The sequence below is a fragment of the Rana temporaria genome, chromosome 1 (genome assembly GCF_905171775.1).
Source record: "Rana temporaria chromosome 1, aRanTem1.1, whole genome shotgun sequence".
NCBI lineage: Eukaryota > Metazoa > Chordata > Amphibia > Anura > Ranidae > Rana > Rana temporaria.
Window position 1 is genome coordinate 246,192,293 of NC_053489.1, and position 15,541 is coordinate 246,207,833.

The 15,541-nt window shown below is 39.8% G+C and overlaps 1 protein-coding gene across 1 annotated transcript; it reads left to right on the forward strand.

Moving 5' to 3' along the window:
- Nucleotides 1–14,064: 14,064 nt before the first annotated feature.
- LOC120924876 (olfactory receptor 6N1-like) lies at nucleotides 14,065–15,202 on the forward strand. Its single transcript, XM_040335855.1, has one exon. The coding sequence runs from the start codon at nucleotides 14,089–14,091 to the stop codon at nucleotides 15,031–15,033; it is 945 nt and encodes a 314-aa protein (XP_040191789.1). The 5' UTR covers nucleotides 14,065–14,088; the 3' UTR covers nucleotides 15,034–15,202.
- The last annotated feature ends 339 nt before the right edge of the window (nucleotides 15,203–15,541 follow it).

A 15,541-nucleotide genomic window follows, 5' to 3' on the forward strand; every position in this document is an offset into this window, starting at 1 on the left:
TATAAGTAATCCCGTCCTTAAGCACGCACTATCCTTATGGGATAGAATTAAAACCAAGAACCGCCTACAATCCCCACATTCGCCGTTACTCTCATTCTTCAAGAATCCGGCTTTTTACCCAGCATGGGTTTACCCCGGCACTTTCAAAGAGTGGGTGAAAAGGGATTGCATCCAAAAACATAAATTTTTTTTTAATTCTTCCTCCATGATCCCCTTCCCTACACTATGTGAATCATACGGTATCCCTCAAAAGGAACTATTCAGGTACCTGCAAATTAAAAACTTTTTTTTACCCATGGCAGACGCACCTGCCCTACCAATTCAGCTATCAGTTTTTGAAACCTTTTGTACAAAAGACCCGCACGCAAGAGGCTTGATATCTACCCTTTACTCCCAACTAACCACGCAACCCAACACCGAGAAACTTTTATATGTCCGCCGATGGGAGGAGGACCTGGAAACAGAATTGAGTAACTCAGACTGGAGCCAAATATGGTCTAACACTAAAACAGCATCCCCAAATGTACTTGCGTCAGAGACGAACTATAAAGTGCTTTCTAGATGGTACCTTGTGCCAGCTAGAATAGCTAAATACACACATAATTACTCTGAGCTATGCTTTAGGGAATGCTCTAACACAGGAACTTATTACCACGTCTGGTGGTCGTGCCCGAAAGCGCGGACATTCTGGTTGGAAATATTTCAATTGGCTAACACCCTGACAAAAAAGAATATTCATCTAGACCCCAAAACAGCTTTACTCAATTTAAAACCTGATGAATTATCGCATACACAATTCATACTTATTAGGCATCTCTTCACAGCCGCCAAGCAAACTCTTGCAAAAGCATGGAAATCCCCAAATTTGTCAGTAATGGAAGTTATATCTAGAACAAATACAGCAATGGTTCATGCCAAAATGTCAGCCATAGACTCGGGCACGATCACCAAGTTCGAAAAAGAGTGGAAACCCTGGATCACTTACACAATGTCAAATGCATTTAATGATGATGTGATGATGCCTTGGTAGCCCAGCCATCGTAGCAATAGCTGCATTTCTTGCTCAAGTAAAGTTGCCTCCCGGCCTGGTTCTGCAGACTCCCCTGACCTATCCATCCCCTCCTTCCCCCCCCCCTCTCTCCTTTTTTTTTTTTTTTTTTTTTCTTTCTCTTTTTCTTTCTTTCTTTCTTTTTTCTTCTGCTCCACTCTTCGCTTCAAAGATTTCAGTTTATATTTCGCTTAAGTAATCTTAGGTGGACAACGGGAAAATGAAGCTTCCACGGTTTGACAAGATAAGATAAATAGACTTAATTATCGGGTTTATCAGTTTGGAATATACGGCATTAAGTTTATTTACAAGTTAGACTACCACAGAATTAACATGCTACAAGAATGGTATATACTTTTCCACTAAGGTTACTTTATTAACGTTATTTGAAATCTTTCGAGATAACATCTTTATGAACGCTTCACCCTAATTGTAATGTTTTCATTTTACAATGTTTGAACAAATCTTTTGTCAATCACAAATAAAGATATTTTGACAAGGAATGTAGGAGAAGGAGGGGGTGGATTCGGTGGGATGGCATATGGGTGAGCCCAGGTTGGTGATCAAGCCTGGGGGGTAGGCCTAAAGCTGTGTAAGGGGTCACAACATTTCTCATGGCTGCCTTGATGATCCCTCTAATCCTTAATTACAAGGGACAACACAGAGGTGGTGTCCTCCCATAATCTTCAAAACAAAGGGAAGTCTCTCTTCCAATGCTCCCTTTATGTAGTAAGCTAGGAAGCCCAGACACTTCATGGGTCACTTCCCCAACAGCTGTTTCCAGGATCACCTTGCTGTGAGATACGTTTGACTTTCATCAAGGACACAGACAACCTCAATGCCATGGTCTTACAAAGGTCTACAATTTGCCATGCCTGCTTCAACTAAGATTACACTGCCAGAGTCATGTCACCGCGTTCTTGACGTTCGGAATTTCTGACAACATTTGTGTGACTGTGTGTATGCAAGACAAGTTTGAGCGAACAATCTGTCGGAAAAAAATCCACGGTTTTGATGTCGGAATGTCCGATCGTGTGTACGCGACAAAAGTGTGCTTACACGGCCTGCTGTCGTCAATCTCCAGGATGTAGTTGTCCTTCTCTCTGGAATTCTGTTGAGCCTTCATCTGGGTTGCTTTGCACTGGTTAGCATCTTCTGAGGCACGCACCTGTGTCCTGGTGGCCTCCTTATGTACAACCAAAGTTTGGACAAGGGCATTCACCACATTTAGGAGATACAGCACAAGTTACCAGCAAAGCAGGTGCCTGTTCCTTTAAATTCAAATGTCTCTTTCTAGGGACTCACTGCCTATATCCTCCACCAATTGTGATAGGAATTTTTCTCCAATTGTAGCTCTGTGGCAAGAAGGCAACATACAATATAATGTCAGAAAATGGATAACCTGCTGGTGGCACTATGGTTTCTCGATCTAAGGATGTAGATCCCAGTGTCCACCAGAAGGTTTCTCACAGGAAGGATATTTAGCTCCTCCCCTAATTGAGTGCCTCAGCATTTTTCCTGTGTACCAAACATCCTGATCCTGCTGCTCTTGAACCAGTAATGCTGCTTATTTCTGTACCTGCTACCCTGACCCTTGCTGCCTTGAACCTGTTACCCACATTCTGCTGCCTCTGCCCCTCCCCCCGACCATACTTGCATTTCCCTTGCTTTGTATACAGTGGGTATAGAAAAGAATCCCCCTTTTTAAAATAATCAAATGTTTTGCTTTGCAGCCTGAAATAAAGACAGACATGGTTTTTGTTTTATTCATCTGTATTTGCTAGTGCAATTTATAACATCTAAGTTGACATGATTGTAGCCATATTAGTGCAATTGTGACAGAGAAAATTGGACCTTGAAGAAGGGTAAACACCCTGAAAGCTTGTCCTGAAAAATTGTATGTTAGTGCAAATAAAAAAAGTATCACGGACAGTACTCAATTTTCTCTAACATCTAAGTGAAAGATATAACACCAACATGTCAGGAAAAAAATACGGAATCACTGTGGGGAAAAAGGATCACCCTCCATATGCCAGTATTTTGTTGAAAACATTTTTAATTACAGCCTTTAGTCTGCTGTTATATGTCTCTACTAACTTTGCACATCTAGACTTTGCAATATTTGCCCACTCTTATTTGTAGAACTGCTCAAGCTCACATCAATTGTATGGTAAACGTTTGTGGAATGCAGTCTTCAAGTAATTCCACAGATTTGGAATGGGGTTTAACACCCCATTCACACCTCCGTGACAAAACGTAGACGCCGGACGCTCGTGCCGCTGGAGGGGAGAATTCCCATTGCTGTCTATGAGATGGTTCACATCTCATAGACGCCGTACGCCTGCCGCCTGAAAAAAAGTCCCGGACCCTTTTTTTCAGGCGGCATTGGCGTTCGCCCATACAAAGCAATGGGAAGGCTTTGTTAAAAAAAAAAAAGTTACACACTCGCGGCAAAATACGCCGCGTACGCGGCGTATCTTGTAGCGGAGGTGTGAATGCAGCCTAAGTCCAGGCTCTGACTAGGCCATGCAAGGATATTCACCTTTTTCTTCTTCAACCACTGTGTGGTCATTTTTGCTGTGTGCTTTGAGTCATTGTCATGTTGGAAGGTAAACTTTCTTCCCATTGACAACTTACTGGCAGAGGGCAGCAGATTTTCCTCAAATTCTTTTGCCCTATCCTGTTTTCTGACAAGTGCTCCAGTCCCTGCTGCAGAAAAACACGCATTTAACTAAATATTACCACTTCCATGCTTTACTGTAGGAATGGTGTTATTTGGATAGTAAGCTGTATTGGATTTCTGACAGACATATTGTTTGGTATTGAGGCAAAATAATTTCATTTAAGTCTGGTCTGGCCACCTTAAACATACCTTAAAGGGGTTGTAAAGGTAAAAAAAAAAATCACCTTAATGCATTCTATGCATTAAGGTGAAAAAACATCCGACAATACCGGCCCCCCCAGCCACCCCGTTATACTTACCTGACCCCTCAAAAGTCCTGCGCTCGCCCCAGACATCCTCTTTGCCGCTCAGCCTGGCCATTGATTGGTTACAGTGGATGGATTGAAAGCAGCGCAGCCATTGGCTCGCGCTGCTGTCAATCACATCCAATGATGTAGCGCACCGGGGCCGAGTGATGCAGTGAGCGGCTAGGGCCGCAGGCTGTATCACAGGAGCTTGCCCGCAAGAACTCCACACCATGCGAGCACGCTTGCATGAAGGTGTTGAGTCCTTGCAGGGGGAGCTGAGACAGCCTCCGAGGGACCCCAGTGGCCACTCTGTGCAAAATGAGCTGCACAGTGGAGGTAAGTATAAAATGTTTGTTATTAAAATATATATATATATCTTTAGTGATCCTTTAAAGATTCTGACACATCAGATGAGACTAAAATTGTATTATTTGACCGCAACACCAAATGATATGTCTGGTGGAAATCCAATACAGCTCACCATCCAGATAACACTATTCCTACAGTAAAGCATGGAGGTGGTAATATCCTGTTGTGGGGGTATTTCTCTTCAGCAGGAACTGGAGCACTTGTCAGGATAGAATAAAAATGGATGGGGCAATATACCATCAAATTCTTGAGGAAAATCTGCTGCCCTCCACCAGAAAGTTGTCAATGGGAAGAAGATTTACCTTTCAACATGACAATGACCCATGTCCTTGCATGGCCTAGTCAGAGCCCAGACATATCCCAACAGACTAAAGGCTGTAATTAATGCAAAAGGTGGTTCAACAAAATACTGAAACAAGGGGGTGTCTTTATTTCAGGCTGCAAAGCTACAAAATGTTATTTTAAAGAGGGGTGAGTCTTTTCTGAACCCACTGCATTTATATAGTGCATCATAATTACTTTGTTAGTTAGTAGAACAGCGGCCATTCGGGTATTCACCGGAATAGCTACCGGTTGTTAAGGATGTGCTTGCTGGTTTCCCGGCCCGCTCCTTAACAACGGATGGGTCATTAGCTGTAGGCGTGCTTCCCCACTGACAGCTGAATAAAAAAAAAACATTGCTGACAATAGAAACATTTTACAAAATTTCAGAAAATGCTTTTTGGGTCTGGTATGGATTTTAAGGGCAACTCCACCCTAAATTTAAAAAAAAAAGTGTTCGGCCCATCACTATTAGTTAGGTAGCTTTTTTTATTAGGTTTCACTAGTCTCTTGTGTTTTACTATTGCTTGTATACTGTTTGTGGTTTTGGATGGTTTTGTCACTTACTCACTTGTCACTTTATTAACTTACTGTTGTTAATAAATCTTATTATAATTGCTTCTGGCTTGGGTCCAGTTTCCTTTTGGCAGCTACACAGATCTGGTCACACCTTCTTTTGCTGAATATAAGTTTTGGTATCCTAACATATAGGGGTTGATTTACTAAAGGCAAATAGACTGTTTCCAAAGTGCAGTTGCCCCAGAGCTTAGTAAATGAGGTAAAGCTTCACTTTGCAAAGAATACCCAATCACATGCAATTAAAAAAAACAGCCTTTTTGCTTGCATATGATTGGATAATGGAATTCAGCAGTGCTTTTCCTCATTTACTAAGCTCTGGAGCAACTCCTCTCGCAGAGTGCAACTGCACTTTGCAAAGTGCACAGTCTATTTTCCTTTAGTAAATCAACCCCATAGTCTCTTTAAGGGATTAATGGTTCCATGTCATCAATAAAGTAGGAATTTACTCAGCACAATCACAACTCACAGTCTAAATAGCTCACACGAAAACAGCTGTTTTTTTTTTTTTTTTTACTTAGCACAACCTCTTACACTGGGCCTTCTTAGCACTTCTATATGGAACCAGGTGGTCTGGCAGGTGGACTTGTGAACCAGTGTGGCCAGGATGCCGACTCACCCAATCTTTTTTGCATCCCAAACTCCAAGAGCAGCAGAAGAATTTTAGATCAGTCTCTCAAAGCGGGACTGACCAATTTTCTTTACCAAGCTTCCCTGGAACCCCAAAACACGTGAACCCAAATTCCAGGCAACAAATACCTCCCAACCATCACTTTGTCTCCCATTTAAACCAGATTTTTTTACAACATATATAATATCTTCCTACATGCTGACTAAACAAAAGAGGGATGAGAAAAAAATATGTTTTTGGACTTCAGGGAAGTTGAAGTGCTACTTAATTTGTTGTCTTTCTTGGCTTTCTGTCAGTGGCGGTTCATGTGCAGAGGTGCCGCCCCCCTAATCCATGTGCCCGGCCCATTAACATGAAGGGTGCCGGATGCATGGATTTCAATGTTGTTTTTGTTTTTTTGAAGCACGTGATTAGAGCCTGTGGCTCTAATTGGCTTAAGAAAAACACTGCGCCCGAGACCACCCCCTTGGTGACATTAGCAAATTATTATTCATACAATATTTTATGAACACAGTAATAAAAATGGTAAATTTAGACCAAATTCTTCAGTTCAAGCAAGCCCCTATCACCGTAAAGAATATCCAAGATGATGCAGGTAAGGTGCACTCAAAATTTGCAGACACAGAGAGACTATTTCAGATTTACTACAAGCCATTTTTATATTTAGATGCCCAAACTGTAGAAACCTACCCTTTTTGATGGGCTCCAAGCAATCCAGCATCCCACCCTGGTCCACCTGCCTCCCAGTGCACTTATACTGACTGCTCCTGTACTGACTGCTCCTGTAAACCCTGTAAAAGTAAACACTTTTACAGGGTTTACAGAGGTGACCTACCCACCCCCTCTCCCTCCCTGGCACATGGGGTTCTTCTTCTTGGGAGGCCGGAAACATGGTAAACATTGGCATTTAGGAGAGCCAGAGGTGATTGATGAACATCCGCTCCCTGTTTAACTTGCCGTAAGCAGTAACATTATAAGTGAAAAAAATGAATAGTAACTATACAACTGTAGTTCACCAATTAACCAGCTGTGTACTTCTTGTAAAATAGATACTCGGGGCGTATTTATAAAAAAAAAGTGCATAGCAATTCGCCTAGTGAAAATTAATATATATTCATTCTATGTGAAAGGGGCAACCAAGTGAATATTATTAGGCTATTTCCTGTGCCAATCAAATGTGTTTCTTAGATTAAAAACAGAATATAGTGCTTTCAGCCACTAGATTGTGCTATAGGCATATGATACTTAGTGCTATCTAGTGGCAAAATGCTGCATTTTACAATTTAAATCAATGAAAAACATTTGACCAACACAGGAAATAGCATTTGTTTTTTTCCTCCATTTGAACAGATCGAATGTACAGTACATGCACTTTCAATGGGGGCAATGTAATGCATTTTTTTTTTTATAAATACACCCCATAAAGTTTCTGAACCCTGATTTAGATTGATAACACTGGCTGTTCTTTCCTTAGGCTAAAAGCTAATACATAGTGCAATCTAGAAGGCTAGGGAAAAGAATGACTTTCTGGTTAAAAATAAATGTACATAAACTGGATTATATCTGCCTACACTAATTGTGTAACTATGTATGTGTGACGTGCACTTTTTACGTCTAGAGGAAAAAAGATTTCATCTCCAATTACGGAAAGGTTTCTTCGCAGTAAGAGCTGTGAAAATATGGAATAGACTCCCTCCAGAGGAGGTTCTGGCAAGCTCAGTAGATTGCTTTAAAAAAGGCCTCAGTTCTTTCCTAAATGTACATAATATAACTGGGTACTAACATTTATAGGTAAAGTTGATCCAGGGAAAATCAGATTGCCTCTCTGGGGATCAGGAAGGATTTTTTTCCCCTGCTGTAGCAAATTGGAGCATGCTTTGCTGGGGTTTTTCGCCTTTCTTTGGATCAACTGTGGGTGAAGGATTGTGTATATGGGATTGTATTTTTTTTTTGGTTGAACTAGATGGACTTGTGTCTTTTTTCAACATGATTAACAATGTAACTGTGTTTATACGTATTTAAATTGCTGGGGGGGACTGGTATGGATAAGTAATAATAAGTAATAATTTGAATTGAAATTTTTCCATTAATATGTACTATTTGAAAATGCATCATTTGCAAATGCTTTTAATTTACATACAGTATTACTAATATGGAATAAACTGTATTATTTGAAAGGGAAAGGTTTTTGTTTGTGCTTTATTATCAACATCTTTTTCACAGAGATGAAGACCACCTGTTAATGAAACTCAAGGGAATCTCAGTGATAGGTATGTAGTAGGCCCAGTAGATTGTCAGTCCCAACAGAGTTTGGCCTGCTATTTAAGACGCAGAAGCTCAAAAGGTGATTTCTAAGAAGAATGCTGCTGCATAGGTGTTCATTGTACCATGTCATATAAGAAACCAAGATGAGCTTATAAACTAACATTTAAATACGGTGAGGTTGGGATATAATAAACCAGAAATTAAATAATAACACCTGCTATTTTACTTAAGAAAAATCCATTGTAAGTAATATGTATATAGATCCTTCAATTCATTTTCAAGTCAGTGAGAATTTCTACGACTGAAAGCACGAGTATATTTTTATAATGATACGTGTGAGTCAGTGCTTAAGGCAGTGTTGTAAGGGAAGCTGCACTGTGGCCTAACAGTTCCAAGCAGTGATATTATTTCTTATTTTGTTCACTTCTTCTGCCCTTGTCTGGATATTTGTGGCTAAATTCAGCAAATAAAATTTGGGAAGAGGTGTGTGCCGGAAATGGTGAGAGGAATCAGAAGACTTGCTACAGTAGAATAGTAGAATTCTCTCCTTTATCGTATATAAGCTAAATATTTAAACGTAGCAGTAAATATAAAGCAGTTGGCATGCTTCTTCCAAGAACACATTTTAGAGTGAGTTTTTCTAAAATAATACCATGGTAAATCTGTGGGAGAGATTGTCATTATTCAGATGTACTGTACATAGGACATTATGAAGTTTAAACACAGCCCTGACCAGAAGACAATGGCAATTGAATGGTCTACATATTTATCAAAGCACACAAACAATACAGGCAATATTGTGAAAAAAGAGTGTGCTGTCCCTTTAAATCAAATAACAAACTAGTGCATAAAAAATGTGAATAAATAAAAAAATTCTATACAAATCATAAATTCATACAGTATATATCACTAAATCCATATGCTCTTAAAAAAAGTATAGTTTGAAGAGCACTTTTATTTGCACTAGAACACTTTATATATTTTTGGTGCACTGGGCACTTTGAAAGCACCTGGACATTTTATGACTGAATATGAATGTATGAATTAAGGACCTTTTTTGATTATAGGGTTATTTTTATTTGCCCACATATGGATTTAGTGATACATAAGAATTTGTATTGAATTTTGTATTTATTTACATATAAGTTATGCACTGGTTTGTTATTTGATTTAAAGGGTCTCTTTTTTCGTGTTTTGTTACATTCATTATTTAGGATTTAATTGCAGCACTCCCAATTAATTATCAACTAGCGCAAGGTTTATATATATTTTTTATGCAGGCAATATACAGTACAGACCAAAAGTTTGGACACACCTTCTCATTCAAAGAGTTTTCTTTATTTTCATGACTATGAAAATTGTAGATTCACAGTGAAGGCATCAAAACTATGAATTAACACATGTGGAATTATACATAACAAAAAAGTGTGAAACAACTGAAAATATATTTCATATTCTAGGTACTTCAAAGTAGCCACTTTTTGCTTTGATTACTGCTTTGCACACTCTTGGCATTCTCTTGATGAGCTTCAAGAGGTAGTCACCTGGCGCAGCACCCCATCACTCTCCTTCTTGGTCAAATAGCCCTTACACAGCCTGGAGGTGTGTTTAGGGTCATTGTCCTGATGGATGTAATAGCATGCCGCTGCAAGATACTGTGGTAGCCATGCTGGTTCAGTATGCCTTCAATTTTGAATAAATCCCCAACAGTGTCACCAGCAAAGCACCCCCACACCATCACACCTCCTCCTCCATGCTTCACGGTGGGAACCAGGCATGTAGAGTCCATCCGTTCACCTTTTCTGCATCGCACAAAAACACGGGGGTTGGAACCAAAGATCTCAAGTTTGGACTCATCAGACCAAAGCACAGATTTCCACTGGTCTAATGTCCATTCCTTGTGTTCTTTAGCCCAAACAAGTCTTGTCTGCTTGTTGCCTTTCTTTAGCAGTGGTTTCCTAGCAGATATTCTACCATGAAGGCCTGATTCACACAGTCTACTCTTAACAGTTCTAGAGATGTGTCTGCTGCAAAAGGTGGCTACTTTGAAGAACCTAGAATATGAAATATATATTTTAGTTGTTTCACACTTTTTTGTTATGTATAATTCCACATGTGTTAATTCATAGTTTTTGATGCTTTCAGTGTGAATCTACAATTTTCATAGTCATGAAAATAAAGAAAACTCTTTGAATGAGAAGGTGTGTCCAAACTTTTGGTCTGTTCTGTATATGCAAAAAAAAAACACCTTTTGTTTTAATTCATAAACACAGTTTATAGGACAGGTGATCCATCTGATTCCTATATATTAAAATCTTATTGTCTTAAACCACACAAACCCAGAATATAATCTGATGGGATTTCTTCTACACTTAATTTTTGGCACATTTTTCAGTTTGGCCAGCTTTATGAAACTTGTATGTTTCCCCAAAATAAATTATTATAAAAGATATAATTTGAATCTTTTCACTTTCATATTTTTACCCATTTCCTTGGAAAAAGAACAATGTTGTGTTCTGTTTAGTTGTGTTGTTATTGGGTCCGTCCCTAAAGATGTGCACTCAGCCACTTCTTATGGTATCTGCCATCTCTGAGAAACTACACAGTGGCATTCTGAGGACCAAGGTGATTTAAATCATTTGAACTAATTTCCATGGCATTTAGACATCTTCACACACGATTGTACAATCTCTGAACATAAATATTAATAACTGTATTGTGTGGAATTTTTTTGGTAGTGTTCAGGATCAACTTACAGGAAATAAGGATATACAGGAGGAACTATAGAGCTGACTTCACAGGTAAGCAGATAAGGACAGAGATGGTTATGGTAATGGATCAATGTGGTGAACATTCTATAGCTGGTTGGTTTGTTAAATTTTTATGATCTGCTAAAGTTCTGTAGAAATGAACATAGATTTCTATAGATCAAGGAGAGGTGAGGGCTCATTCATACATACATTGATGTGTTTTGTCTATTATTTTCTTTTGTAAAAGTTAATATCAGAACATAATATTATTTTCTTTTAAGATTAAATAAGAGAAAAAAAGAACATAATGCTGTAATTTATAAAATTTTATAAAATTCATAAATACCTAAGAAAGAGTCTTACGTTAACACATGAAAACAATTAAAGCATTATAAAAACAAACTACCTTCCCAAAAATGGTAAAGGTCTTTTAGTTCAAGTAAAAATAACAAAGCTTGTGGGCTTCTTGGCAATCAGTAAAAGAACAGGGGGCCAGATTCACGTAGGGCAGCGGCGGCGTAACGTATGGTACGGACCTACCGCGCATGCTCCGTTTCCGAACTCCCGCTGTGCTTTGTGCGCCGTGACGTCATTTTTTCGAACGGCGACGCGCGTAGCGTAATTCTGTATTCCCGGACGGCTTACGCAAACAACGTTATTTTTTAAATTTCGACGCGGGAACGGCGGCCATACTTTATACAGCAATACGATTGCTGTAAAAAGCTAAGGCACCAAAAAAACCGACTAACTTTGCGACGGGAAACTAGACTAGCGGCGACGTAGCGAACATGAAAATCCGTCGGGAATCGCCGTAACTCCTAATTTGCATACCCGACGCTGGTTTACGACGCAAACTCCCCCCAGCGGCGGCCGCGGTACTGCATCCTAAGATCCGACAGTGTAAAACAATTACACCTGTCGGATCTTCTGGCTATCTATGCGTAACTGATTCTATGAATCAGTCGCATAGATAGAAACAGAAATACGACGGCGTATCAGCAGATACGCCGTCGTATCTCTTTTGTGAATCTGGCCCAGAGTAACTAAAGGGTCTGGTTTCTATTGGGCTATCTGACCTTCTGGCTGCCAACAAGACCTGTTCTTTTTATCTATTGTGAAGCTAGAAAGTACCAGTGCATAACTGAGCGGCACCTGCCAAAAAGCTGCAACACTTTCCCCAGTAATAAAAAAAACGTAGAAATCACCTAAAGTGGATGTAAACTCACCACTTGCCCTTTAGCTCCTCCCTTTGACAGTGGGCGGGCGGCAAGTTGTTAAAGTAGAACTATACACCTTTTGGTTAATTTTTTTGCCATCTTTGTCCCATTAGGGAGATTTCCCTCCACTTCCTGTCTCATAGCCAAAACAGAAAGTGCGAGGAAATCCCTGCAAATTAAGGTAATTCCTTAGGGTCCACCAGAACTTGTGTCCCCATTGGAAGATTTCCTCTCTATTACTTTTCTGGGGACAACCCAAAATGTAGTATATTGTTATATTTTCGCTTTCAATGCTAAAGGACAAATAGAGAGAGTGAATCTCCCTAATGAGGGCATAGACAGTCATAAAAATGACAGGGGTTCTAATCCATTTCCACTTGTTAGTTTGTGGTTTTCAGAGTTTCCGCCTTTTCCATTTGCCAGGGTTTATGACCAAGTACACAAGGTTTTTGAAGTGGTAAACTAATTATACTCTTAAATATTTATATATAATATATAAATATAGCATTTATTCTATGTAGTATTTTAATACGATTAAATGATTGAATAGTACAGTATTAATTTAGTTTTATGTGGCATTAATTGTGTTTTCTTGTTGAATGTAATTGCATTTTAGTAATTTCCCTTTGGGATTAATAAAGTATTCTAGAGTAGACAGTGTTCACATTTCTACACCACATTATACGGTATATGCAGTGCTATTTTTGTAGGAAAAGGTTTACTTATGCCACAGCATTACTTTGAAAACTGTCATCCTTCCATAAAAGACATTGGCCCGGATTCACATACATTGGCGTATATTTATGCCAGCGTAGCGTATCGAATATACGCTACGCCGACGCAGCGCAGAGAGGCAAGCACAGTATTAACAAAGCACTCGCTCCCACTCGCTCTCAAATCTACGCTGGATTTCCTCGGCGTAAGCCAGCGTAGGTAGAAGTGGGTGTGAGCCATGCTAATGAGGCGTGAAATCATGCAAATGATGGGCCAAGCGTCATAGAAGTACTTAAAACGAACGGCACATGCACCGTCCCGTGGCCGCATCCAAGTGCGCATGCTCAGAATCACGTAGAAACAACTGCCTAAGATACGTCGAATCACTGCCTACAACGTGAACGTAACCTACGCCTAGCCATATTCACGTACTACGTAAACGACGTAAAATACGACGGCTGTGTTCCCTGGTCCATACCTTTGCATGACTTGCGCCTCCTATATGGGGAATAACTTTACGCCGGACGTACGAATTACGGAAAAAGGGCGTATATTATGCGCCGGGCGCAAGTACGTTCGTGAATCGGCGTATCTTCCTCATTTGCATATGTGCATCGAAAATCAATGGGAGCGGCAAATGTGCCCAGCGTAAATATGCGCCTACAATACGACGCCGTAGGCAAGTCACGTCGGTCGTAGGAAGCCTATTTTCAGGCGTACAGATACGATGGCGCATAGTTACACTTACGCGGCGTATCTCGAGATACGTCGGCGTAAGTGCTTTGTGAATCCGGGCAAAAGACTTCACACAAACTGCTGCTGTTTTATTCTATGTCTTGTTATAAATTCTGCACTTTCCTTTTCTTGTTTGGAAATGTCCTCAAAATTCCTCCTCTTTCAATTCAATGGCCTTTTGTTCTTGGGCCTAAAATGTGTGCCACTGTGAAAACAGACCCTTTTACACAAGTACTCTGGTAGGGAGTACACAATGTTTTAAATGTAAGACCTTTTTATAAAATCACTTTTAAATACAGTAGGATAAATATCTCAGTTTTGCATTTTCCAAAATCTGCATCTTTTATGAATAAAAAGAAAAATATTGTGCTACATTCTTCAAAGAAAAGTCAAATACAAAAGCTGATGTCTTTATTAATTTCTGTAAACTGATCTCAATATTCATTTCATGTAGTGATTTCTGGTCTTTTTTTTTTAGTATCCTGCAGTGAAATGGATGGACAGAGCAATAAAACAGTAGTAACTGAATTTATCATTTTGGGCTTCCCCAGTTTAAAGAGCATCTACCCTTTGATGTTTCTACTTTTTTTACTTATCTACACCTTCACTGTTTTAGGGAACATCACCATTTTCATAGCTGTGTTGAGAAACTACAAGTTGCAAATACCTATGTTTTATTTCTTGAATCATCTTTCTGCTATGGAAATTTGCTACACTTCAGTTATTGTCCCTAAAATGTTGTCCAGCTTTATAACAAGTAACAGAAGTATTTCTTTCAATAACTGTATGATTCAGTTGTATCTTTTCAGTTCTCTTGGGGCATCTGAGTGTTACTTACTTACTACCATGGCTTATGATCGATACCTAGCTATTTGCCAGCCTCTCCATTATGCCACCAAAATGACCAACTCAACTTCACACCAGCTGGCCTCTGGGTCTTGGATTGGAGGCTTCATTTCACCAATTCTTCCTGTTGTATTAATATCCAAACTTATATTTTGTGGTCCCAATCAAGTGAATTACTTCTATTGTGATTCTCAACCTCTTCTTAAACTGTCCTGCAGCAGTACCCACTTTACGGAAACAGCAATTTCCACATTGGCAACTGGACTTATATTTACCTCCTTTCTCTTAACTGTACTCTCCTACGTCTTCATAATTTCCACAATTTTAAAGATTCCTTCAACCACTGGAAGAAAGAAGGCTTTCTCCACGTGTGCTTCTCACTTAACTGTTGTTATGATTTACTATGGAACCATAACAGCCATGTACATGCAGCCCATGTCCCGATTCTCCTTAGATACCAACAAAGTGTTATCTTTACTTTATACAGTTGTTACACCTATGCTCAATCCTATTATTTATAGTTTAAGGAACCAGGTAATAAGGCATTCCCTGAGAAAGTTCTTTGGAAAAAAGGATGAACAGGAAATATAAACATAAAGATCCAGTTTTAGTTTTAGTTTAGTTATTTGATCAAAATTACATTTTTAATTCAGGCAGCTCAAATACTTGAACCTTGCATTGCATATTGAATTGCTATATGCCCAGCGCCACCCCCTAATCCATGTACCCCACCCCTAATCTACATGCAGGGTGCCGGACGCATGAATTCCCGTTGTTTTTTTATGAAAGCACATGATTAGAGTCTGAGGCTCTAAATAGCTTTAAAATAGGGTGGGCTCGGTAAGCAGTGCTCCCCGAGCCCACACAGTTATTTGTCAATAGCGAAGTAATATTCGCTATTGTCTTCCTGATTCTCCTCCCAGGCCAATCCTGGTTTAGGAAGTGGATCCCGGGACTCGATTGGCCAAGAGGAGAAGAGATCCAATTGGCTGCCAAGGAGGAGGAGGGAAGAGATGCAGGGGAAGCTGCGGTGCTGTGAAGTCGAGGAAGGAGGAGATGCAGGGTGAAGCTGCCACTCGGAGGAAGCCCAAGACCTAGA

What these genes read in the sequence shown, in the direction of transcription:
- LOC120924876 (XM_040335855.1), top strand. Translation starts at nt 14,089, where the DNA reads ATGGATGGACAGAGCAATAAAACAGTAGTAACTGAATTTATCATTTTG.